Genomic DNA, 25,664 nt, shown 5'->3' with positions numbered 1-25,664 from the left:
GACAAGGCACTCCTCCAAACAGCGCAGCCCCAGGCCTGCTTTGGCCAGCATTGGCATCGCGGCCCGCAAACTTCCAGCCATCACGATCACGGTCTCGGTCTCCCATCACGGGTGCAGCCCATGGACTTATTCTGCTGGCGCAAAGTATGTCCCCCGCCTCGCCCTCTTAAGGGCCGTCGCTCCGATTCCTCCCGTCTCGGCAGACGTCTGCCTCAACAGGTTTGGGTTTCCCTGCCTGTTGCCGGCATTTGACTCGTACACCGCCACTTGGATGAAACAATCCTTTAGTGGATTATCATCGCTAGACAGCCTGTGGGGGAAATGACAGGACTCGGCACGTTCATCTGAAGATTTTGCAATTCGGAGTGCTGCTAACACTAATGGGAAGTGGCAGGGTGATCCCTAAAAGAGAAAGCGGGTTCCATTGCACGGCAAAAGTGACAGAGGTTGTTTAGCCTATCTTCCAAAAAAATACATGATGACTACATATGTTGATTTTCATGCTCCAAGCCATAGCTATTTCCATATTTTTGTGACTTGATGACTACTTCCTACAAACTGACAGGTTAGGGGCTCCACAAGTATTGTCTTTTTATAGCCATCACCTCTTTAAGTCCTCCTTAATTTTTTTAAGTATGTTTTGAGAATAAGCTTGATGGGGCAGTGAGAGTAAGCGAGGGGGGGGGACAGGATGGGGGACAGGCATAAATGCAGCAAATAAAGCATATTCTTTAAAAAAAAAAACAAAAAAACAAAACGGTATTCAAACGAAGAGGAGAAATGGTTTCAGGACAGTAGTCCTAGAAACCGATGCACTTATCTGTCACAGGATTTGCCCTTGTTGCAGTCCCGTAGTTCTGAACCTGACATTATTCATGATGTAAAAATTTCCTAGAAATGCAGTAGTTGTAAACCCCCTTAACTACAGGACTTCCTCCTTAGCAAATAAAAAGATAGCTGGAGCATAGGGCTTAGAGGGGGAAATAACTTCTCTGAGAGAGAGACTAGGAAAGGATGGCAGCTTGACTGGAAGGGGATAAAATTAACATTTGAACAATTCTACCCCTGATTATTAGTGATCATCACGCCAGCTGGAATATCCTCTAGATATTATTAATATATGAGCACTAATGTAATTTACTGGTGATTGTCAAGTGCTTACATGCTTTGGATCCAAGTGGAAAAATATAAATACTAATCTATAAGTTGCAAGAGATGGTTACTTTGGGGGGAAAAAAAAATGTGAAAGGGAACAGTATTTTTTAATAAAGATTCTTATCTCTGCTAATTATTTACTATTTAACCTAACCTATTAACTCTGCTAATTATTGCCTATTTAACCTATATTTAAACTACCTAACAGTGAAGGGGTGAAAAACTCTTAGATTATATATTTATGCTGAATTTAATAATAACGTTAGTTGAAGTATTGAAAACTTCCCAATGTAAGATTCATTTTATTATTTAAACATAGTTTAACCATATTTTGACTGATTTGGGGGGAGATTGTTTCAACAAAACCAATTCATTCATTTTCAAGGCTGTGTTTAGAAGATTATATGTATTTTGAAAAAAAAATTTAGTGATTTCAGTGAGCAGTTACTGAGCTTTGATGATGAGACACAGAATTTAATAATAGGATCATTTTTTGTGTCTTGTAATAGCTTCACACAGTAAAAAAAGAAAAAAGACCTTTTTTTTTTTTTTTCCTCAGCCAGGCAATTGCTCCTACTTATAAAAGCTATGCAGAGTAGAACATGGGCAGAACTAATTTCTAACAAAGAAATATATGCTACTCCTTTTTCTGCTAATAAAATAGTAATTGTTCCAGCTAAACTGGCTCCTTTTGGGTATTCCAGGTCAGGACACTGTAGGTTGCAGCAGACCAATTTGTGGTCCAGTTCTTCCTCCATTGAACGTACAAAGACACCGAGCAGTGCAGTATGTATTGCAAGGAAAAAGGATGTGTAGAAAACTCAAACTATAGGTGCAATGACCTGAACAAGGATCAAGCTGTTCTAAAAGTTATTGAGTATATGTAGAATGAAAAAAAAAAAAAATTCCCAGAAGAAAGTTAATATACTGTAATTTATAAGCGGGGAAGTATGTTGGAAATATCCTGACACTCTCTAATGGTTTTAAAAGAAATGTATAGGGATTTTAAGTCTTTTTTTTTTTTTTTAATAGTTATGAAATAGACTACAGTTGTTAATTTTTGTAGACCACAAGTCCAATCCTTTGCTATTCATGTTTGCTACACCAGAAGCAAACTGATGTACGTGAACGCTTGTCTCTTCTAAAACAAAAAGGAAGCAGCCCTGGGTTTTTTGGTGGGGTTTGTTGGTTGGTTGGTTTGGTTTTTTCAGAAGTGCACAGCGCTGGGCCCAGAGAAAGCCACCCACCGGGTTCTGCACTGAAGACGTCCCTGATGCATGTGGCAGGACGGGGCAGGCGCTGCCGGGCTGGGCCGCACAGGTCCCCGAGGCGGCAGCAGCTTCCTTCCGTGTGAACATCTGGGCTCCTCAGCGCAGCCGAGGGGGGATCCGCGCGAGGAGGCCGGTGCCTGCACTGGCGCGGGTGCGGCAGGAGGCCCGAGCAGGCCCTGGCCCGGCCGGGCCGTCCCGCCGCCGTTACCGCAGCAACGGCCGCTGCCGGGGCGCCGAGGCGGCCGGCGCGCGGCGATGACCTCACACCGAAGCACCGGGGCGTAGGCGGAAGTTCAGCGGGCGGGCGGGGAAGGGCCGGGCTGCCCGCGGGGCGCCGAGCGCCATGAGCGGGGGTGGCCCCGCGTCCCCCAGCCGCGGCGGGGCAGCCCCGCTGCCCAGCGACAGGAAGCGGGAGGCGCTGGCGGCCGGGTCCCCGATTCAGCCCATCATAAAGGGTAAGGAGCGGGACCGGCCAGGCTCGGTACTGGCACCCACACGCGCCTGGGCCGTTGAGGGGCTGCGGGCCGTTAGGGGGGCGCGCGGCCCTGGCCGGGCTGCGGGGCCTGGGGGGAAGCTCGTCCCTTGAGCGGGGCGGAGTGTTACCGCGGAGACGAGCGTTAGCAATCTCCTCAGCCGCTTCCCGGCCCTCTGCGGTTCCGTGAAGTGTTCTGAGGTTCGGAGTTAGGCACCTAGGAGGCTTCACTGGCTTTCGTCTCTTGGAGGTTGAAACTCGGATAGCTGCGTGGCTTTATTTTGGGAAGCTGAATCTGCCACGGAGGCCTTGCCCACTGGCGTTAAGTTTCCTGGGAAGCTTTTGCTTTTGTCTTGTTCACCCAAGCCACCCGCGTTCTGTCCTAGTTAATCTGTACGCAGAAGCGTTTGAACTTGGAAGTGGTTTAGCCTATGCTTTATTTACTGCAATCGTGTCATTCCCCATATTTGAAATAATCGTTCTACGCTTTTTATTTTGAATGGGATGGGATTCAGGGTGTTGAACAAATGCACGTGGATACAGTAGAGGGGGAGAGCTACAGGTAAGAATAAACAGCTGGGGACAGGAGAAAAAGTAGGACTGTTCCTTCAGATTGGCAGTGTCAGTTCAGTATCAGTTTAAAGTGCTTTTTTGAACTACGCTGTCTATTTCTTGAAGTAGTCTTTAAATGCTATGCTATCAGAGTGCTCTTAAATTCAATGGGCTTTTTTTCTGTATGACAGCCAGGCCTATTTCTCATACATTTATATGTTGTAAATACGCTTCTTCAAGAGGAAGTTTCAAGTCTTTGGCTCTGGAATACGAGAAAATGCTAACAGTTTTCCATTGTAGTGAGCTTTCCTCTTGTCTCTCACTGCAGAAAACTCCCACATGCTGTGAGTCTCTGTTGAGCTGCAGCCTTTAGTTCTGCCCTGCATCAATTTTTTACCGCCGTTAAGAGTCAGATGTGGAAGCTGTACTGAGGAGGAGATGGATTGAAACAGAAGGTGCTGAGAGACAGAGGAGAACGTTCACCCTCACAGAAAGGTGTCTGTGGCCCCTGGAATATTGATTCATTGCATTTTATCGAAGCGGGTGGTTTGCTGAATAGATAGGATAGCCAATAAATATTATTCTGGTGCTCTTTTGATTTTGTATGTATTTGGTGAGCAGTCGTGCCTCTTGCATTGAAGTATGGTGTGCTACCTTGTGTTGTGTAGCCCAGTATGGAGTGTGAGAGAGAAAGTAAAAATCTGACTTTCATTAATCTTCTAGATGTTGGGGAAATCTATTCAAGACTACTGGATCACAGACCAGTAATTCAGGGAGAAATACGTTACTTTGTTAAAGAATTTGAAGTAAGTATTTGTATCTTATTGGGTGCTGTAACCTTCACAGTCTGAGACTTTAAACAATCTTAGAATCTTTTTAGAGATTGTAATACGTATGTAATTTGCTTCAGAAAGATTTGACATGCATTTCTTGCCCAAAATGACTAACGCACCTATAGTATATGTGTGCATCTTTAGTAAACAAGGCAGTAATTTAGGTCTTTTTATTTAAAAAAGGCATAAATATTTTTCCTGTGAAGGACTGGCAGGAATACTGATGTAGGAGAATGATGTAGTCCTAACATCTTAGAGAAGTCTAGTTGGTTCAAGGGAAATATAGTTGGCCAGTACAGAATTACATCTGATTAAGAAACCAGTTTGTGCTTCATCTGGATTCAGCTGGCACAGTTGTAATTTAATTTTGCTTTAATTTTTGTTCTGTGAAAGAAAGTAATATTACTGGGAGAGCAACACTTTATGAAAAGTAAGAAAATCATTAAAAATTGGATGAATGTTATCTGATTGGCTGCAAATAAGGCTAAAGTACTGAAGGTGTAAAAGTGTTTATATACAACTTTGCTTGGAAAGTGTAATACAGTTTCCACAAGATGGCAGCAAAAATTTAGAAAAGTAGAATCATGTGTCAACAAAAGGCTATTTCTAAGAATGGAATTAAATCTTTCATTCTTAAAGAATGTGGGATTTAAAATCTTAAAATTAGTCCTGAAAATATAGTTATACCTCAAAATTCTAATGTGCAGAGCTGTTTAAAAAAAAAAAAATACATTAAACTGTCTTCCCCCACCCCAACTGTAGCTAATATTTCAACCAGGTCTAATTTGTCTCCATGCTGGTCTAGCAAAATAAGTACATGAACTAAACTCTCATCAGATCTGTATCGTATGGGCTTGAGAGTCATAAGGAACGATTTCTTTTCTGTGCCTTCCCTAAGTAAGTTATAGGATACAGTAAATAATTTTACGTGGCTTTTCATAGGAAGGAAAATTTTAAACTCAATTACAAAATTATAACTAAATTAATATATTTCTCTCATTGCACACAAAGTCTTGTTCTATTTCTTAGACAAAATTCATATATTCTCAGATCTTTGCTTGAAATTTAGTTTGTTTTATAGTTCTAGGGGGGAAATAGCAAAGCAGGGGATTATTTACATTTTTACAACTTAGAATTTCTTCCAAACATCACCCTTGTTTCTAGCTTTGAGACATCAGATATTTTTTGGTGGTAGTAGGGCATGTGCTTTTTCTTTCAATGATTAGTGTCAAGCATGTAAAGAACATAGATTTGCATTCAGGAAGTCTGGAGTCTGTTTAATTAAGTGACTTGACTTGTCTCTGCCTCAGTTTCTGAAGGTTTAAAATTAGTATGGTGATCTAGTTGCCCACTTCATGTGATGCGGTATTTTTTTATTATTTAGAGTTGCTTTATGATTAACAACTTTCAGTACAGGAATGCTTGTGTGCAACTCTACTGGTAAGTCTGAAGACGGGAAAAAGGGGGAAGGAGGCAGGTGGCAGGCTGGAGCAGATTGTAGAATACTTTTCACTGTATACAGGAAAGTGCAGGTGAAATTCAGATGGAAGTGGTGCTATGGCTTCAGAAAAAGATTTTATTTTTTTTTTTTTAATGTAAACAATAAAGCAAGAGCTTGTTCTTCTTGTAATTAATGATGATCAGCAGTGAGCCAGAAGAAGGGCTGCCCCTTTAGTCAGCTGTGTTATGTTATCTTTTAATCTTGACTTCATTGCTCTGCTTCAGTAAAAACAATTTTACTTGCATTGTTTTAACCCTGTAACGTGCTAAATCTGGAAGGTCAGACATCAATCAAGCAGAATCAATGCTATGTTATTTCTCTGTAACAATTGAGTTATCAAAATGCAGTGCTTTCCAGCTCTGTTTCTCTCTGTTGTTTTTGATATGCTCTAAATTACCTATACAAAACAACACATTTTTCCGCACAATGTTTTTATTAGTAAATACAAACTTTACTCACAAGGACCAGAAGCATCATTCAAAGTATTCCTGTATTTCAGTGTGAATGAAGAAGAATGGAGCATTACTCTCTCTTTTCACAAAACTTATGTTACCGATTGTGCTAAATAAGTAGAATAACACTTTAATAGACAGTGGTATCGTCTTTGAGATAAAGCTGTTAGTTTATCAATTGGGAAACCATCTTATTTTGGAAAGTGGAGTTCCATGTTAGCCACTCATTTTCTTTCAATTCTTCTGGCAGGAAAAACGTGGCCTCCGAGAACTACGAGTACTTGAAAATCTAAAGAACACCATCTTTGAAACAAATGAACACGTTCTTCCTAAGTGTGAGCAGGCAATGCATGACAATCTGAATGAAGCATTCAAAAAATGTAAGCAAGTTGCTGCTTATTTCCCTTGTTGTATCATTTTGAGGAATAATATAAATAGTTTGGGTTCAGAATATGATTTGTGGAAAAATTACCATCCTTGGATAAATTTTATACCATTTATGTGCTTTGTTCTCATTTCTGTGAAATTTTAAAAGGGAAACAACAGGGACATTTTTTGCTATTTATCGGTCCAGCCAACACAGCTCTTGCTAAGGTTACATTAAAGCTTTTTGTTGACTTAAGTAGAAGCTATTTCAGGTCAATCTTTTACAACTCACTTAGAAACAAGATAGTGCTCCATGTTGGCTAAAGCCACGGACAAAATTTCAGTTTTCTGGTTTGTTGCAAGCATGCTGTGGTGTGACCTTCAAGTTTCTTAATTTTCCCACAGGAGAGCATAATACTGTCCCCCGTGATTTAAAACAAAACTTGCTGGTGTATAGCTACGAAACTTGCTATTATTATTATTCTCTTTAGTCACAAATTCTTGTATGCTAATCCTAGTTTCATAGTTATAACCATCTAATGTATTTTTTTTAATTGCTCAGATTTTAAAAGAGTTTAAAATTTGTTGCACTAATTTTTCAGTATCTTTTTTATTTTTCTTACTCATTCAGCAGGGTAGCTTCTCGAAAAGATATTTCAGGGGAGAGTGACTATATAGCTTTAGCTTCCAAATTTATGCAGTTGAAACATACCACTGTGGGTTTTGTTATATTTTCTGTATAGCAAGTTGTATAAGCATTTAGTTTCATATAATGTCTGTATATGTCACATGCCATATAAATAATAAGAAATGGTAGATGATGTTATACACACAAAATGATTGCAGGATAATATTTGAAACTTAAAATTTAGTCATGGAAATAAGGCCTATGTTCTAACACCTTCTAAATGGAGTGAACCTTTGATACTACTCCCTGACTTTCTAATGGTCAGCAATACCTCATTAGTAATAGAATCGCAGGGTGGTTGAGGTGGGAAGGGACCTCTGGAGGTCATTTTGTCCAACCTCCCTGCTCAAGCAGGGGCAGCTAGAGCCAGTTGCCCAGGGCTGTGTCCAGCTGGGTCTTGAATATCTCTACAGAGGGAGACTCTACAACCTCTCTGGGTAACCTGTGCCAGTGTTTGACCACCCTCACAGGAAAAAAGCATTTTCTTGTGTTCAGGTGGAATCTGATGTGTTTCAATTTGTGTCTATTGCCTCTTCTCCTGGCAGTGGGCACTATAGAGAAGAGTCTGTCTCCCTCATCTTCATTCCCTTCAATCGGATATTCACATTGACAAGATCCCCCCCAGGCCTTCTTTTCTCCAGGCTGAACAGTCCCAGCTCTCTCAGCCTCTCCTCATATGAAAGATGCTCCAGTCCCTTAATTGTCTTTGTGGCCATGTGCTGGACTTGCCAGTCCATCTCTTTCATTTACTGGGGAGCCCAGAAGTGGACACAGTACCACAGGTGTGGCCTCACCAGTGCTGAGCAGAGGAGAAGGATCACCTTCCTTGACCTCCCATGTTGGCAGTGCTCTTCCTAATGCAGTCCAGGATGCTGTTGGCCTTTGGTTTTTGCTGCGAGGCTGTGTTGTCGGTCCTCAGTTTGTATTGCTGCCTGGGGTTATTCCTCCTCAGATGCAGGACTTGTCATTTCCCCATGTTGAACTTCATGAGATTCCTCTCAGCCCAATTCTGCAGTTGCTCAAGGTCCCTCTGAATGGCAGCACAACCATATAATGTCGGCCACTTCTCCTGGTTTTGTATCATCATCTGCAAAATTGCTGAGGGTGCACTTTGCTCCAGCATCTGGGTCACTGATGAAGATGTTAAACAGTATCAGCCGCAGTGCTGACCCCTGGGGTAAATCACTAGTGTCTTGCCTCCAACTTGACTTTGTGCTGCTGATCACAGATTCTAGACTTGGCTGTTCAGCCAGTTTTCAATCCATCTCACTGTCCACTTAGCTAACCCATACTTTGTTAGCTTGTCTATGAGGATGTTATGGGAGACTGTCAAAAGCCTTACTGAAGCTGAGGTAAACAACATTGCCTCCTTTCCCCGCATCTGCCAAGCTAGTCACTGCATTGTAGAAGACTGTCAGGTCAGTTAAGGATGATTTCCGGTTCGTAAATTCATGCTGACTACTCCCGATCACCACCTTCTCCTTCATGTGTTTGGAAATGCTTCCAGGAGGACTTTTTCCCTCACCTTTCCCAGGATTGAGGTGCTCTGATTGGCCAGTAGTTCTCCGGATCTTCCTTCTTGCCCTTCTTGAAGTTAGGAGTCCAGTCGTCAGGAATCTTTCCCAGTTGCAGTGACTTTTCAAAGAGAGAGAGTGGCCTTGCAGTGACATCAACCAGCTCCCTCAGCACTCATGGACGCAACCTGTCAGTCCCTGTGGACTGAAATATTTCCAGTTTATTTCCAAGTGCTCCCTAAGCTGGTCCTCCTCCACCGAGGCTAAGTTGTCTTTGCTCCAGACTTTCCTCTGGTCTCAGGGGCCTGGGATTCCTGAAGGCTGGTCTTTATAGTAAAGACTAAGGCAAAGAAGTCATTAGGTACCTTGGCCTTTTCCATGTTCTTTGTCACCAGTTCCCTGTCCCATTCAGCAGAGGGTCTGCATTTTCCCTAGTTTTTCTTTTGCTGTTTATGTATTCGTAGAATCCTTACTTGTTGCCCTTCACATCCCTTGGCAGATTCAATTCTGGATCCACCTTGGCTTTCCTAACCCTGTCCCTGCAAGATCAGACAGCAACTCTATACTCCTCCTGGGTCACCTGCCCCTGCTTCCACCTTCTTATAGGCTTCCTTTTTAAGTCTGAATTCAGTTAGGAGCTCCTTGCTCATCCATGCAGGCCTCCTGCCACCTTTTCTTGATTTCCTACTTGTGGGGATGGATGTTTCTTGAGCTTGGAGGAGGTGACTCTTGAAAAGGGTGCTATGTCCCTTCTGTTACCATCATCCCAGACCCTTTGTTTGCCTACCGTATCCCCAACTTCTTGACTTTTTTTTTTTTGAGGAATCACTCCCTCACCTGTCATTTCTAGTTTAAAGCTGTCCCTACCAGGTTGGCCAGCCTGTTGGCAAAGGTACTTTTGCCCTCTTTAGTCAGGTGGATCCCATCTCTTCCAAGCAGCTGTTGATGCTCAGAATGGGTCTCATGGTTGTAGGAACCGAAACCCTGCTGCCAACACCAACTGTGCAACAGTGGTTGCACAGTTGGTGTTGGCAGCAGGGTTTCGGTTCCTTCAATGGAACTCAACATTGAGTTCCCCTCACCAGGAAGGTTGAGGAGAATGTTACCTGGACCCCCATGCCTTTGACCACTGTCCCCAGGTCCCTGTAGTAATTCCTGATATTTCTTAGGTCACCCCTGCAGTACCACTGATGTCTACATGGAAGAGCCTCAGTAGCCTCTCTAAAACATCCTGAATGTGAGCTCCTGGCAAGCAGCAGCAAACCTCCCTAGGTGACAAATCATATCAACATGTGGGGAGCCTCCGTCCCCTGCCATAGGGAGTCTGCTACAACTATCAATTGCCACTGTCTTCTAATGGTCCTGAGTGGCTCAGGCTCAGCCACCAGATGCTCCAGTTCGTGGTGCTCCCAGCTCCTCATCAACTACGAGGGCAGTGAACCTGTTCTGTAAATGGAATTCTTCAGGGAGGCAGGAGCGTGTCTCCTGGTGTGAGAAGTCACCAGCTTTAAGATGATTATAAGTAAGTAGGGTATTTCTCGATACTAGGTTGTGTTAGTGGCAGAAATGGTGAAATTAGTTTATTTAATTCTGCATTCATTAAGTGTTAAATAAGTTAGGAAAAAAATCCTGCATAGGAATACACTTCCTATTTCTATTGACAAGTTTTTCTAGGCTTAGTCTCATGAGAGAAGAGGCTGGCTCCAGCATAAAGATATTCTCCATGTAGATTGTTTATACTAAATAACTTTTTACATTTGATGGGGGAAAAGATAATAAGAAAAACCCCAACAACTAAAACATAGAGCTTGGTCCCCTGTTTCTACTTACTGACTTGAGAGGTTTTTTGATGTCTTCTGAAGTGCTGAGTAGTGCACTCTAGCTTGTCAGCAGCACTAAGGAATATGGGCACAAGAGGACCTAGCTGCCTTTCTCTTTCTGGCTTCTAGAACGCACAAGGGTTAAACTTGGGTGATATGCCTACATACAGTTATCAATGTAAAGCATTTTCTGCAAGTACTGGCAAATCTTTTTCATGCAGACTTAAGTGACACAGTGGAATATAATCTTCAACTTGCAACAGCCTCATGTCTTCTAAATCGCTTTCAGGCGAGTTTCTCTTTGATTTAGAACAGCAGACTGATCTACTGCAATTTGTTATTTCAGTGCAAGCTGCCAACGATATGATCCATAGACTCCAAGAGAGGGAGCGTGAAGAGAGGAAGGTAAAGGATGGATGGGTAGATTTTTATAATGTGACCTAAGTAAGAGTCTTGTGCTTCTACAGCAAGTCTACATGCCTTCAGTATAGCACATATTTTTCTATACTTTATATACTTGCAAAAAAAATGCTTTTGGGGTGATTTCTGCTTTTACGAAATGCAAACTGCAGTGGCATATACCTTCTAGGACTGCAAAGTTAACGGATCACTACCTCTTCCTACAATCTCCTGATGTATGGAAACCTTTTTTTTTTTTTTTAATTTCCTTTGCTTTATTTTCCCTCCTAGCTCAGACTATAGGATTTGTCGCATACAGGGAAAGCTTAAATATAAAAAAAAAAAAAAAAATTATGTGGAACAAAAAACACCTACTAACCTACCAGAATGGAAATGTAAATCTTTCCTAGTTAGCTGAGAACATTGACCATATTATATATATTGCTTGTTGAAAAGGAAGTGTGTTTTTCACTTGTGGATAGGTTATTTAATGAAGGGCTATATTATAGGAACATGCGAATCATTGGAATCTTTTCAGTTGGCTGCACTTTGCTCATTTGAAATACATGTGCTCCAAATCTAAAATTTGGAAAATTATACAAGAAATTAGTTTCATGTTTTCCCATTACTCCTTCATGATTGTGTTCCTGTGTTATCTTTTTACTTGCAAAATGTAATTTAGGATAATTTAGTTCAGAAAAACTGAAGACGTTTCTGTGGCCATCACACAAAACAGGCTGCGCATTGATTTATGTAAGCTGATAGTTGTGTTTTTCTTTCCTTTTTGTAATCGAAGAAGATGGGCAGTCCAGTTGCAGTTGAATACTGGTATTATGTGAATAGCACGCTGCTGAACCCTGACAAAGTTTGGTTGTGTCTAACACTAGTGTAGATATTGGTAGAGAGCTTCAGGTGGTAATTCTTATAGTTCTGCTACTGTTTGTTTGAAGTAAAACTTTAATAAAAAAATTTATAACTTATAAAATGAACAGTCACTTCATAAGAATGGTAACTCTTCTTTTTTAAAATATTAGCTGTGTATTTCCACTCATTTTTTTTTATGTGCAGTGGGGCAATATTAACAGCTGTTCAGAATTTGTAGTGTTTCTTTAAGCTTGTATAGTAAGGCCTTTTGGCTTGAAACTTCCCAAATGTGAGTAGTAACAGGTAGGTAACTTTAAAATTATAGATAAAGGGTGTCACTGTAGTTCAGCTACTTGAGGAGAAATTATTTTTTCTTATTTTTCTTCCTGAAATCATGTGTTCTGAAAAAATAATGGGGTTTTGGTAAGATCTAGTGTCAAGTGATTGATGTTAGCAGCCCTCAGTGAAATTAATTCAATTTCTGCTGAATAGAATTAATTTTAAGATTATTTGCTTTACTAATTATCTTTTTTTAGTTCCTTTCAGCTACTGGTATCAGCCAAGTAACAAAAGGGAAATTATGTTGTCCCTACCACATTCTCACTTAGGGTGTAAAGTAATTTGTGATTACAGGACTGTCATTGAAAGAAGCATTCATGGAATCCCCTGTCTCGTTGCGTAGTCTTCCCATCCAGACCAGTAATATGTAGTTAGTAGTTCAAGCTGTGGATTACTTTAAGCTTGTGGGAGAAACCAGAGAAGACTTCAAGAAATTTTGTAAACCTGTTTTTGTGTACTATATTCTTATTTTTTTCTTTTTATTTTAAATATTTTTATGTAGAAGGGTACAGGCTTATACTGGAAGCTACCTAACACTTCCCATAATGGTCTTATCTCTTAATTGCTTGTAGCATTTACTAGTATGGTAACATTTCTCAAAGCCTGTGTCTCCCTAAAATGGTGGGGGTTTTGGTTTGGGTTTTTTTGATGTGTTTTTGTTTTTTGTTTGTGTTTTTTAATTTCAGAAAAAATAGCCCAAGTAATACTAAAACCAAAGTTTACTGAAAAATTTCATGGTTTTACAAATGTTAATTTTTTCCATAACCAATGACAGTAAAACAGGGATAGAAATAAATACAACCAACTCATGTGAGTCAGTACTGTATACAAGAAGGCTTTACTATCTTTCAAGTTCAAGCAGTATGCACTATTGAGTGGAAAAAATGGTTTCATAATCAGATTAGATTTTTTCCAAATAACTAATGTCTGAACTTAGGTGTTGATATAAAAGAAATATGAAAGACATCACTGCCAAAATATGTAAATTTGCTAACACACCAAAGGGAATTCCCAGAACAGGAATTAATAAGGCAGCAACTATGTTTCTAATTTAGACAAGCTTTGGTTTATATCTAAACCAAATTATGAAACTTTAACTCAAAACTATTTTCAACTTTTTATATGAACATGAAAGCTGAAAATCTTCTAAATTTAGTGATGTCTAAATGTCTTACAAAAAATTACTCATAAAAGTAGTAGGCATTGTTCAAACATAGAACAGATTCTAAGCTTAGTTTGAGTTTCCCAAACCCTTGTATTTATAAAGTTATACTGAAAGACAGAAATTGAGGACAAGTTATTCAGGTCACATGTGAAAAGTGAAGTTTAACAGCTTGCTATGGCTTATGTTCTGTTGGGTGACTGAAGGAACTTCTAGCAGAACAGCTGAAATACTGTTTGAAGAAGAGGAATTGCTGAAAGAATGGATAACCAGCAATCAAAAACAGGACAAAGCTGTATCAGTGTGGTCTGGAGCTGGAAACTTTAGAGGAGGATAGAGCTGGAGTTCTAAGAGTGTTTGGGGGTGAAGAGATGATTCTCTGATTAAACAAACAAACAAAAAAAATCTATCCCAATTTTGCCAAATTAACAGGCATGGAGAAATACCATTTGTACTACCTTGTAGATCTTTTCAGATGGGGTAAAAATGGTGTTTTTGTCTGTGCAGTAGATGATAGTAAGTGCCAGTCAGTAACACAGATAGTAAAAGCCTAAGGCATAATGTACTGTTGCTGACAGTTAAACAGTCTTTCTGTTCAAATAGAAATCTACAGCATGGTGGGCAATGTTGGATTGTCTAATGCTTAAAACACTACAATTTATAGCTAATTATTGAGACTCTCTTTTTTGGTTCCTGGCTAAATATTATACAAACACCATACAATATAATGAATTACCTAACGCTTCCTCTTGGCTCAGGTACATCTGTCTGCATGCTTTAGTTCATACGGCAGTTTTCCCGTGTTACAAAGGTCATGAGGTTTTACCTAAGAACAAAATGTGGTGTTCTGAAGCCTGAACGTCGTATCATAGTATTGGCTTCTGTCTTGTTATCATGCACTGGTATATTTATACAATTAAATACCAAAGCAATTTCATTGACACATCTTGACTGGAAGAGGAGAACAATGGAACTTCGTTTTCTGAGATGCCTGTGCTGGGCTTATTAGGTGTTGTTTTCTAATTTATAATTAAGTCTGACTTAAGGGGCAGACTTAATCAAGTCTGACAGAAAGAACTCGTGTTCTTTCTGTTTAGTTAGTTGGTTTTTTTACTTGTAAGTTTAGACTATAGTTATTTTACAGATTTTTGTTTGTTTGTTTTAGCAGTCATTTTAAAAGACAAAAGGTAGGAATTAAAATTAGGCTATACTCTGAAAAGCTGTTCTATGAAGGTGTACTGATTTTCATGTTTGTATGTGCTGTTCTTGGTGATATTTTGTTAGTTTACAAGTTACAGTTTATCCAGTTGGCAGCCCTGGAAACAAAAGAATGAAACCTAAAAATCAAGGTGTCTGTTTCCGGGTTTTGAATCATTACTGGCAATCCAAAATTTGTAATTAGAAGATTTCAGCAATTTGGGAGTTCTGTAAATCTTTATTTCATTTTAAATGTTTTGCTGACTGTGCATGGGCCAGAATTTATTTCAATTTATCTTTTACGTAGTTGGGTTGGTCTTGCAAAGTTACAAGTTTAAAAGTAATGAAAATTAACACTGAATTACTATTCTTCCAAATATATATATTTTTTTTTTAAAAAAAGGAGAAAAAGGGATTACTTTCTCATGCAACTGTACCTGCATTTTCAAACATGCAGGCATTATTTCCTTCTTTATGACAGTAAAAAAATACTAATTTTAACACATCAGAAGTTATTTATTATTACTGCAAGGGCTTTCTGGACTTCAGAAAAACCCATTCTTCTACCTTCCTGAAATATGAATATGTATTTATTCAGAATGCATATTCTATTTTTGTGTTCTGTGATAGGACAGAAGTGCTTCCTAACTGACCATCAGTATGCAAAGGCAATTTCAAGTTCTTAGAATCATAGAATCATTTGGGTTGGAAAAGACCTTTAAGATCATCAAGTCCAACCATTAACCTAGCACTCCCAAGTCCACCACTAAACCATGTCCCTAAGTGCCACATCCACACATCTTTTAAATACCTCCAGGGATGGTGACTCAACCACTGCCCTGGGCAGCCTCTTCCAATGCTTGACAACCCTTTTGGTGAAGGAATTTTTCCTAATATCCAGTCTAAACCTCCCCTGGTGCAACTTGAGGCCATTTCCTCTTGTCCTATGGCTTGTTACTTGGGAAAAGAGACCAACACCCATCTCTCTACAACCTCCTTTCAGGTAGCTGTAGAGAGCAATAAGGTCTCCCCTCAGCCTCCTTTTCTCCAGGCTAAACAACCCCAGTTCCCTCAGCTGCTCCTCATAAGACTTGTGCTCTAGACCCTTCACCAGCTTCCTTGCCCTTCTTTGGACATGCTCCAGCACCTCAAAGTCTTTCTTGTAGTGAGGGCCCCAAAACTGAACACAGTATTCGAGGTGCGGCCTCACCAGTGCCGAGTACAGGGGGACAATCACTTCCCTAGTCCTGCTGGCCACGCTATTTCTGATACAAGCCAGGATGCTATTGGCCTTCTTGGCCACCTGGGCACACTGCTGGCTCATGTTCAGCCGGCTGTCAACCAGCACCCCCAGGTCCTTCTCTGCCAGGCAGCTTTCCAGCCACTCTTCCCCAAGCCAGTAGTGATGCATGGAGTTGTTGTGACCCAGGTGCAGGACCTGACACTTAGCCTTGTTGAACCTTATACAATTGGCCTCGGCCCATTGATCCAGCCTGTCCAGATCCCTCTGAAAAGCCTTCCTACCCTCAAGCAGATCAACGCTCCTGCCCAACTTGGTGTCATCTGCAAACTTACTGAGGGTGCACTCGATCCCCTCGTCCAGATCTTTGATAAAGATATTAAACAGAACTGGCCCCAACACTGAGCCCTGGGGAACACCACTTGTGACCGGCCGCCAACTGGAGTAAACTCCATTCACCACCACTCTTTGGGCCCGGCCATCCAGCCAGTTTTTTTACCCAGTGAAGTGTGTGCCCGTCCAAGCCATGAGCAGGCAGTTTCTCCAGGAGAATGGTGTGGGAAATGGTGTCAAAGGCTTTACTAAAATCTAGGTAGACAACATCCACAGCCTTTCCCTCATCCAGTAAGCGGGTCACCTTGTCATAGAAGGAGATCAGGTTGGTCAAGCAAGACCTGCCTTTCATAAACCCATGCTGACTGGGCCTGATCACCTGGTTGTCCTGTACGTGCCACGTGATGGCACTGAAGTTGATCTGCTCCATAATATGTCTTTTAATATGTCATATGTCAGCTACAGGGGCCCAGCTACTGAAGGGTTTTGGATTATTGTTTGACTTGGAAGTTATTTGACATGAGTCGTTGACCTGATGAATGCAGATTTATAAATATATGTACGTATATGTAGAAATGACAGTGTTACTGTTTCCAATCTACACAATAACCAAGCAGATAAAGGTGTCTATTGCTTTGAAACAACTGCCTAAAAAAGCTTGTAATAATAATAAACTGATTTAGTATTCAGGATAGTTATTAGCATCAGTTATCTAGAACTTAATTATTCAATGTATAAGGAACTGGAAATAGGTCTCCACCATCAGGGTAAATGCTATAAGCAAAAGGTTTTCAGTTCTCTCTTTTCACTTGCCCAGGTAATACATCAGGTTAGGGAAGACTGTAGAGATTGTTCCCGAATATTCTGTAGCTCTGTAATACCAAGGCTATCTTGTGAGTTGGGGCATGTGAATTAGATATTTATTTTTTTTTTAAGTAAAAAGATTATATATAGAGAGAGATCATATATTTCTAACATGTCAAAACATGGACTACTCTGCATATGGCTGGGTTTTTTACCTTGTATGTACAGATTACAAGTTTGGAGGACCGATAATTCACTAGAATATATTTTTTCTATTGGGAATGAATTTATTTTTTTTTTAAACCCAAACCACTGAGACATGATAACATGTTTGAAGTTGCTCAGAATGCTGTTAAACCTTTCCTGAATGCAAAATTTCTGAGAACATGCAAAAGCTGGAGTGTGAGTTACAAGTATTATATTCATGATAAATTGTTTTTAACTTATGATAAAATTATTGGAGTTTTGTGTATACCAGCATTACTGAGGTGATACAGATCTCTAGAGATTGATTATTCTTCTTACCGTTGTCATGCTTGTGTCAGCAAGCTGTAGGAGATACCTAGAGCCTTAACTTTTTCTTTCAATTTTCAGTTCATATTTAGCAAGAGAAGGTATGTATTTCAAAGATTGCTCCTCTTAAGTGATGTTCGCATGCTCTTTTCTACTCAGCATGAGTTTAAATGTGCAATGAATTAATGCTTCATAACTAAGGATCCTGACGCTTAAGGTAGCAGCACCGATTTATATTAATATTGAAATTGATTGAGGTTATTTCTTTGGTTTTAAGTAGTCAGACTTTGAGGAGTGAGAAATGTAATATGACATTGGAAAGCTTCCTAAATAAATTGATGGAAAATAGGCTGAAGTTCTGTTATCTTAAAATGAAGATGTTATTTTCCTCACCTTTACAAAATCACCCTGGAAATTAATTTGCCAAGCACACTATCAAATTCTGTGTCTATCATTTTCTGGAAAACAGACTTTTTGCAAATCTATAAATTTGGAAATTATAAATTGATATGATAAAATACACTCAGTATTGTCGCTGCAGATCACTAATATACCTAATTACGTTGACTTTGGGGAACTGTTTGCTTTTTGAGAGTGACTTTTGACTTAACCAATACAAATCCATGCCAAGATGCCTATACATTTTGAAAAACTCTGTATTTTAAAGATTTTTCATGACTACCAATGACGTATTTAACAAGAGAGGTTATTTCATCTACCTATATGGTCCTCTATGCTTTCTAGATGTGCTACAGCCACAACTACAGTTAGGGCACGGTATTTTTTTGCATAGTGTCTTGATTTCATTAGTTTTTCCTCCTGTGTGTTATGGTCAATTGAATAAAGCAGTGAAGTTAATGGTACTGGATATGAAGAGGATGTGGTAGGACTGGAGAGCATTGCAGTAAGAAAGCACGATATAAGGCAAACCTGAAGGGTACTTGCAGAGCTACAGTGTGAAAGTCATCTTTCTGTGCTGAGAAACTGAATCTTTTGGTAGCTGGAGCGCTAGGTGTTGATGTCCTGGGTGGGAGCCTGGATCCTCAAGAGACTGTTAGTGATGTTCTGCTAAGTGAAAGGCTGTCCTATGATAGCAGCTGTTACAAGACAGCAGAGAAGGCTTGGATGTGAGGGAAGCCTTTTAGCACCTTAGCCCCAGGGATGGTGTCTGTTGCAGCTTGGGTCTTGCAGTTGGATGTGGGCGTAGGAGGAATCTGTCTTTGGTCAGGATTTCTCTCCCATATTGTTCTGTGATGCCTAAGGAGATCACATTGCCTATGTGCACATTGAAGCTTATCCCACAGCTATAGCATTCATAGGTGTCTCCTGCATGGATTCTTTAACTTGTAACAAGAAGCAAGTTTACACTGCAATATATGCTTTGGTTGAAAGATCTGTATCCTAAGGCACGCATCCATTAAGCATCACACTTTGTTATTTTTGCTGTTCACACAGCTATTCGTCTGGTAGGAATAGGAATATTGATTTCAAGATTATGACCGTCTCGCAACACAAACGTATCTGCTCAACAGCTGTCAGTGTTAATGATCTGAAAGTGCTGCTGAGAACGGCTGAATTTGTTTTCTAGGAAGGAGAGCTGCAGTGCCCAAGGTGTGCACTGAGCTTCTACAGTGGGGTTTTCCAAATCGTTACCAGGGTGGGAGAGTGAAAACAGTATTGAAGTCCTTGGTGACTTTTAGTTGGTATTTCTTGTCATTCTTACTTGCTTGCTCTAGCATATCTTCATGTTATTTTTCTGTTTTCTAAAGTGTTTATTCATATCTGCAACTTTTTACTTTGTTAAAGGTGTAAATTGCAATTATATGGAGTTACTTTATTTCCAACATAAATCTTACTCTGTAAAATTAGTTACTATTTCAGTAGAATGCTACTTGCCTTTATATATTTAAAGAATTTAAAATTCTTACAGCAATTGCTTCTCAGTACTCAACTGTTTAAATTTTTATTTAGGCATAGATTAGGCAATGTACATAGCCTGGCTGCTTAATATCCCTCTATTTCACAATGTCACTTCTCTTGTGCCAGAACAAGCTAAAGACTGATTGAGCAGGGGAAGGAAAGAGGTTTTTTGGGAGAAGAAAGGAGTTAGACCACAGATTTTTGATAAACTAAACTTAGCTATCTCATGTTCTGTAAATGTCTTCAGTTGCTTTACCAGGTAAATCATTTTATATCCTTGGCTAGAAATGGTGCAGTGGAAAATGAAAATAGCAAGTAGCAGCATGATTTTCATGTTCCTTGCAAACTATTCATGTTGTGAGGAGCATGGGTTAGTCTAGCTGAAGTGCGGTTTGGGTAGGGGCTGTGTAATCCTGTCAGTAAGCGTGTGATGCACTGACAGTTTCAAAACCTGTTGAATATGAAGTGTGTATGAGTCAAACTAGTAGTGTACACTAGTCTTATTTTGTTAGTAGCTGATACTGCATCTGTTGTGAACAAAATGGAGCTTGGCATAATGTTGTTACAATGTATGTAAAATGCTGCATTGCAAAAATGGTATATTTAACCCGCCATGTGTGATCTTAAAGAACAACACATAGAGTGTGTTGAAGAATACATAAATGGGTTCCTGTTGCCTTTAGTTGACAAAAATGCCAGGTGTCTTTTGAAGCTGTATGATAGTATTTATTCCTACATAGAAGTACTGTACATAAAAAATAATCATTGCTAATATATTTAAAAGGAGGAAAAAAATAAAAGAAAGATGAATCCTCTCTCTTGCTGAGAGATGGAGCAAATATAAGAACAACGGCCTAGATTTGTTGTGGCTGCAGCGTTTATACTATAAGGAGGCCAGACTGTTAATACTGCATGTAAGCAACCCACAGAAGTATGTCTCATTTTGACATGCGTATTGGATGTGTGTATGATCTCTCTTTCTAGATAGCTAGATTTATGGGGGTTTTGGTTTGGTTTTTTTTCAAGATAAGAGAGTGAAAGGAATCAGACTTACCAGAAGCCAAGCAGTATGAAAGTATAAGGGGAAAAATAACTTATTTATAAAGGAAGACATTAATCACAGTGAGGGCTAGCTGGCTAAAGCAGAAACACAAACTGCCAATTTAAAAACATTGAATATCCATGTTGTTATATTCTATTTCGCGCTTTCCTTTTTGTGTTAAGAGGCTTTTCATCAAGACTAGTATCTGATGACTATGCTGAACATAAGCATTGTGGTAAAATAGAAATGTGGTTTGTTTCTAGTTTTAAAAATGTATTCAAGAATGTAAAAAATACTTTTGTTTCAACAAATGAGACATTCAAGGGGAAAGTAGCAAATGTCAAGAAAAGAGGAGCACTATGTTGAAGGGTTGGCTGACATAATTTATACATGTTTCATTAACCATCATAATTTGTTGTGAAACATAGAAGCATTCTATTTACACATATTTGACATAAAACCTCAAATGTTGTCTTGACTGCTGAAGTGGATCCTGTAAGCTCTAGTAATGCATATATACCTAAATAATGAACATACATAACTCTCTAAAATTTTATTTTGTCTAGCACTTACAAATACGGAATATAGCAGGCCTAGTATTTTCCTCATAAATCAGCTATGGTAATGCTTCCAGTGCATTTTTATTCTGTATGATATATAACACAGACCTGCCTGTGCTTGCTGTACTAGATGCAGATTCTCAGTTCTTTAAGACCACTTAATCGAAAATTAGATGCATTTTATTTATATTATTTCTCTTTTGGTTACTTTCAGAACAGTGGACTCCCTGAGTCCGTCTGTGTCAGTAGGCAGCTTCTTTCTGTGTGAACACAAGAAAAGAAAAAAAAAAAAAGGCAAAAAAAAAAAAAAAGCAGTGTCCATTTACTGATTTTTTTTTTTTTGATAACTAAGGAGCTAAAAGCACTGAATACCATGTTCCCAAAATCAGAATTTCATTTTAAAAGAAAAACTGTGAGATAATACAGATTTATATCAGCTGCTTACAGTACTTCTAACATTGTTAGTAGTCAGAGGAGCAAATAATGCAACAAGTATGATCTTTAGAAACTAACAGAAGAGAACTAGTAACTTCAAAGTGTCTTTCCATTTATTTATTTAATTCATTTTCACCAGACTGTAGCATAGAAAAGTTATTGTTGCTAATGCTATCACGTTAATACTATTGTAGACATTTTACCATTTGTTTTGGATTTACTATACTTTATAAAAATAAATGTTTTCTTTTAGTTTCACCTTTTCATATGTTTTCTTGCTAGTTTCACTTTCCTCTACTGAAGTAAAAACCGAGTTTCTCTGACACTTAACATTATGTAGATCTCATTAAACCCTCTGTTTTAATCTGAAAATGGTTGTTAACACTTCTCATTTTCCTCCTGTCAGCTTCAGGCGGACAAGCTGATGGCTCGTGAAGAGAAGCGCGTAGCCCACTGGGAGGAATTCATGAACGAACAACAAAACAAACAAGCAGAGGTGGACGAAGAGCACAGAAAAGCTATGGAGCGCCTCAAAGAGCAGTATTCTGAGATGGAGAAGGAACTGGCCAAATATGTTTCTTTTTAAGACCTTTCTTTTTTAATACTGCTGGGTTTGTGCCAATACTCAGTTGCTTCTGACTTAAATTGAGATTCTTTTGGAAAGCTGAAACACATTAAAAAAAAAAAAAAAAGAATTAAAGAATTTCCTCTACAGGTTTGGTATGGGAAGAAAAGGTTTGCATACTTTCAACTTAAGTGCCTATCTCTGCTTGTTTTGTTCAGGGCAGGTAGAATGCCAGTATTTCTTCGTTTGTTGGAAGGTGGAACTGGAAATTACATTGTGTGACTACATCAGCTCAGGGAGTTGCAAACTGGAATTCTCTTCCATCTGCAGAGAGTATCATATCGTTTGGGAAAACAGAGACTAATGTAATACTAACTATCCCAGTGTGCAGCCGCAGCCCTTTCCCAAAAGGAGGTGTAATAGGTTCCAGCCATAGTTAGATGAGAATTCACTGGGAAAACCGTAAAACCCGTTCATAGATTTCAGGAAAACCAACTTGTTTTACGGAATACTTTACTTTGAAGCTTTAGCAATGAAAGATCTCAACAGAGTTTTAAATCCAGTTGTAATTCCAACTTTTGGGTTGTATGTTTAGTATTATGAAGTAGAGCTGAGATTTAAATGGGTTTTGCTAACATAAAAATGGCTAAGCGAGCTTGGACAACAATTTCTTTTCTCTCCCTGTAAATGTCTCAGGCCTCTCTTTTCAAGCTTTACTGTTCTAAGCAAAGCCAAAACAAGCTCAGAAGTAATCATGAGAAGGATATCGGTCTTCGTATTAGCTTTGTAGCTAGTACAGTATTTACCTTAAATATTTGACATGCTGTTGGTTTACTTAGGATAAGCTTGTCAGAATTTTATAAAGCAATTGAGGAAAGATTTTTGTTTCTTTATCAGCATAACAAATGAGCCAGATTAGTGGTAAAACGCCTGTAGTACTGATCTGCTTTCTTGCTGTTACTCTTAGGGGTACATGAAGCTCCTGTACTGCTTTCTTTTATTTAAAACTTGCAGTTAACAGCAGTGTAACTGAAGAAGTTAACTTAATCAGTTCATTAACCAAGCAAAATGAGACATAGTACCTTAATGAAATTTGCTGCAAGCTAACCGTTAGTACAGGAAATATCTTTCCATGATTTAGCTGGTGTCCAATATAGAATGGAAACAGGTAAAAATAAACAGAATTTACCCTTTACCTGTATTGCAACAGTAATATGCCAACAATGGTTGCTTGTGTAAGTTTTATGGCTTGGTGTCAAGGCTCCGTTCCTGGCAGCATGTTGATAGTGTGATTAAAGTTAGTAGAGGAGATGGAATAAGTATTTGAGATTTCTTTCAATAACACTGAGTTCCTGCCAAGCTACTCTGCCCGCTACTGTAGGCTCAACAGCTTCATCAATCATCATCGTGTATCTGGACTGAAAAGAGGACTTGCTGACACTGAGGCATGCTGGAATGTTGTTAATTCTCTGTTGTGGATGGAAAAAACATAGATGTCTCAAAAGTATCCCACACATGACAAATAGGAAAGCCTCTTTTAGAACAACCCCTATTTGAATAGAAGGTGACCTCTGTAATGTTTTTCAGCTTATGTACCCATGATGAATGTTGTAACTAAGCTCAGACTTTCATTTAAAGAGAAAAAGTTAGTTCTTGCCTGTCTTTAGAATTGAGTGTGGAATAATTTTGATTGTTCTGAGCACAGACTGAAAATGGCTTCTCTCTTACCACATTATTTGACGTATATGTGCTCAAAGCCCAAGTATCTTTATAACAAAATGCATTTTACTGCATACTGAATTCATTTTTATTTTTGCACTGATAATTTTTATTAAGATTTAGATATCTAATTAACTGTGCACTGGAGCTGTAGATTTTAGTATTTCGTCAATTCAAGGGCTCTTAAGCAATGATACGAGTGTTGCAAGTTGGATATCACTGGAAAATAAAGCAGTATTTCCAAAATCTTCTGGGATGTGTGCTCCTGATTCTTTGGAAAGCTTCTAAATACTAACACTGAAAATGTGTTCCTCTTTTAGAATGATACCGGTATTTTTATGCTGAAGATAATTTGAAAACACTTTTCTTCATAGTCTATATCTGCCTTTGGCCCGCTCTTGTTCGTTGTGGGGACTACCTGGAAACTATCCATTGCTGAATTATTTTATTCAGTAGTTTTCACTTTTTTTATATGATATGCTGTAGGTTTTGAGGTACTTGGAAATGCTTAATTGTCTTTGAAGCAACTTGCCAACATTTACAGGAAAGCCTATTCTTTCCGTCCAAATGCTTAAAAAAACCCAAACAAACCTGATGTGTCTAGTATTATCTCAAAACAGAACACATCTGACAGATGAAAAATATTCCTATCATCAGTAGTTTTTTAGCGAGGTGGGGCTATGGTCTGTCTGGACACAATAGTGCTCCACAGTGCGACTTTCTTTGTAAGATTCAAATTCTTGTTCTTCAATAGTCTCTACCATTTAGGAGAAATAGGAAAATGAATAGTTTAAAAAGTTGTTTTTATGTCATTGGTGCATGAAGGAAGTGTTTTACCTTATACCTGCAATATTTATGTGACTGAATTTCATAGTTTTAAAAATCTTGATAATTTATTTAATCCCTGTTAAAGTTGATAGGAGTTTTTATTGGATTCCAATAGGAGCTGGAAAGGGTCCTCCACACTTAAGTTAACTTCTAGTATGGCAGGTGAGTTTTGCAATCCATGTTTGTACCAGACTATGCATATCACTTCTTGCTTAAGTATTAGCGCCGTTTATTATACTGAACTGTAGGTTTAACTGTTCTTTGTAACTGGAAGTGGGTTTGGATGTCATGTAATCAGTGCAATACTTTCTTAGTCTTTCTATTCTAATGAATACATAGCAAGAAACTGGTATCTTCCTTGGAACTGCTGTATGAAATCTGCTGCTGCTGTATTTAGGAGTCATAACAAACTGAGGAACTGAAGAAATACTTAAGGGTTTGTTTTGTTTTTAACTGCCTTGTTTTAACAATGAACATATGTGCTGTTCTCCTTGGAATGTTTTGTATCTAAGGCCTATCACATTTTTTTAATCTTCGGAAGAAGGGAGAAAGCTGATTGATTTGCTCTTACTCTGCTGCTTTCTGTGCTAACACTAGGTAATACTTTTTATAGAAAAATTCCCTAATTACAGCTGGAACATTGCATCTTCTCTGATATTTTAATTTATGGCTTGTTAAATCTTTCCTCAAAAACTGGGGAGTTTTTTTCAGTAGTCAAATTAAATAGCAAATACATGGCATAATCAGCCAATGAATTGAATCATATGTAGTTTGCTCCTGAGTTGAAAAGCTTCCTATGTCTCAAGCCTATGGATTTTGATATTTACAGATATTCCCCAGTAGGTGTCAGTGCAAGCCTGAGAAGGAACGTTAGAAAGCCTGTTCTTATATGCAGTATAGAATGTAAATGCTTCTGTTCAGTTGTAATACACTATTTCTATAAGTACAAGACATTTTGTGGATGAAACCACATGCTTTTAAATAAAAAACGACACTACTTACCAGCAGCATTTTGCCCCATTACTCCTCAAAAATGCTTACCACAGGTCACTCTTAAAATTATTTATGTAAGGTGTGCTGATCTGAACAATGTTATCCACAATACTTGTGGGTTCTAATT

General features: G+C 39.0%; 1 protein-coding gene across 1 annotated transcript; it reads left to right on the top strand.

Annotated features, from left to right (window-relative positions):
- The first annotated feature begins 2,696 nt into the window (after positions 1 to 2,696).
- Positions 2,697 to 23,964, top strand: BLOC1S5 (biogenesis of lysosomal organelles complex 1 subunit 5). Its single transcript, XM_072853261.1, has 5 exons — positions 2,697 to 2,881; positions 4,174 to 4,256; positions 6,487 to 6,616; positions 10,971 to 11,029; positions 21,839 to 23,964. Exons 1-5 carry the CDS (start codon positions 2,770 to 2,772, stop codon positions 22,016 to 22,018), a joined length of 564 nt encoding a protein of 187 aa, XP_072709362.1. The 5' UTR covers positions 2,697 to 2,769; the 3' UTR covers positions 22,019 to 23,964.
- Positions 23,965 to 25,664: the final 1,700 nt, after the last annotated feature.

The sequence above is a fragment of the Ciconia boyciana genome, chromosome 2 (genome assembly GCF_034638445.1).
Source record: "Ciconia boyciana chromosome 2, ASM3463844v1, whole genome shotgun sequence".
NCBI classification, from domain to species: Eukaryota; Metazoa; Chordata; class Aves; order Ciconiiformes; family Ciconiidae; genus Ciconia; species Ciconia boyciana.
Note: the sequence above shows the minus strand (reverse complement) of the source record. Positions and strands in the feature narration are given on the sequence as shown.

Coding starts and splice junctions, on each gene's coding strand:
- BLOC1S5 (XM_072853261.1), top strand. CDS start 2,770: ATGAGCGGGGGTGGCCCCGCGTCCCCCAGCCGCGGCGGGGCAGCCCCG. Junction 6,617..10,970: donor GAATGAAGCATTCAAAAAAT/GTAAGCAAGTTG, acceptor TTGTTATTTCAG/TGCAAGCTGCCAACGATATG. Junction 11,030..21,838: donor GGGAGCGTGAAGAGAGGAAG/GTAAAGGATGGA, acceptor TCCTCCTGTCAG/CTTCAGGCGGACAAGCTGAT.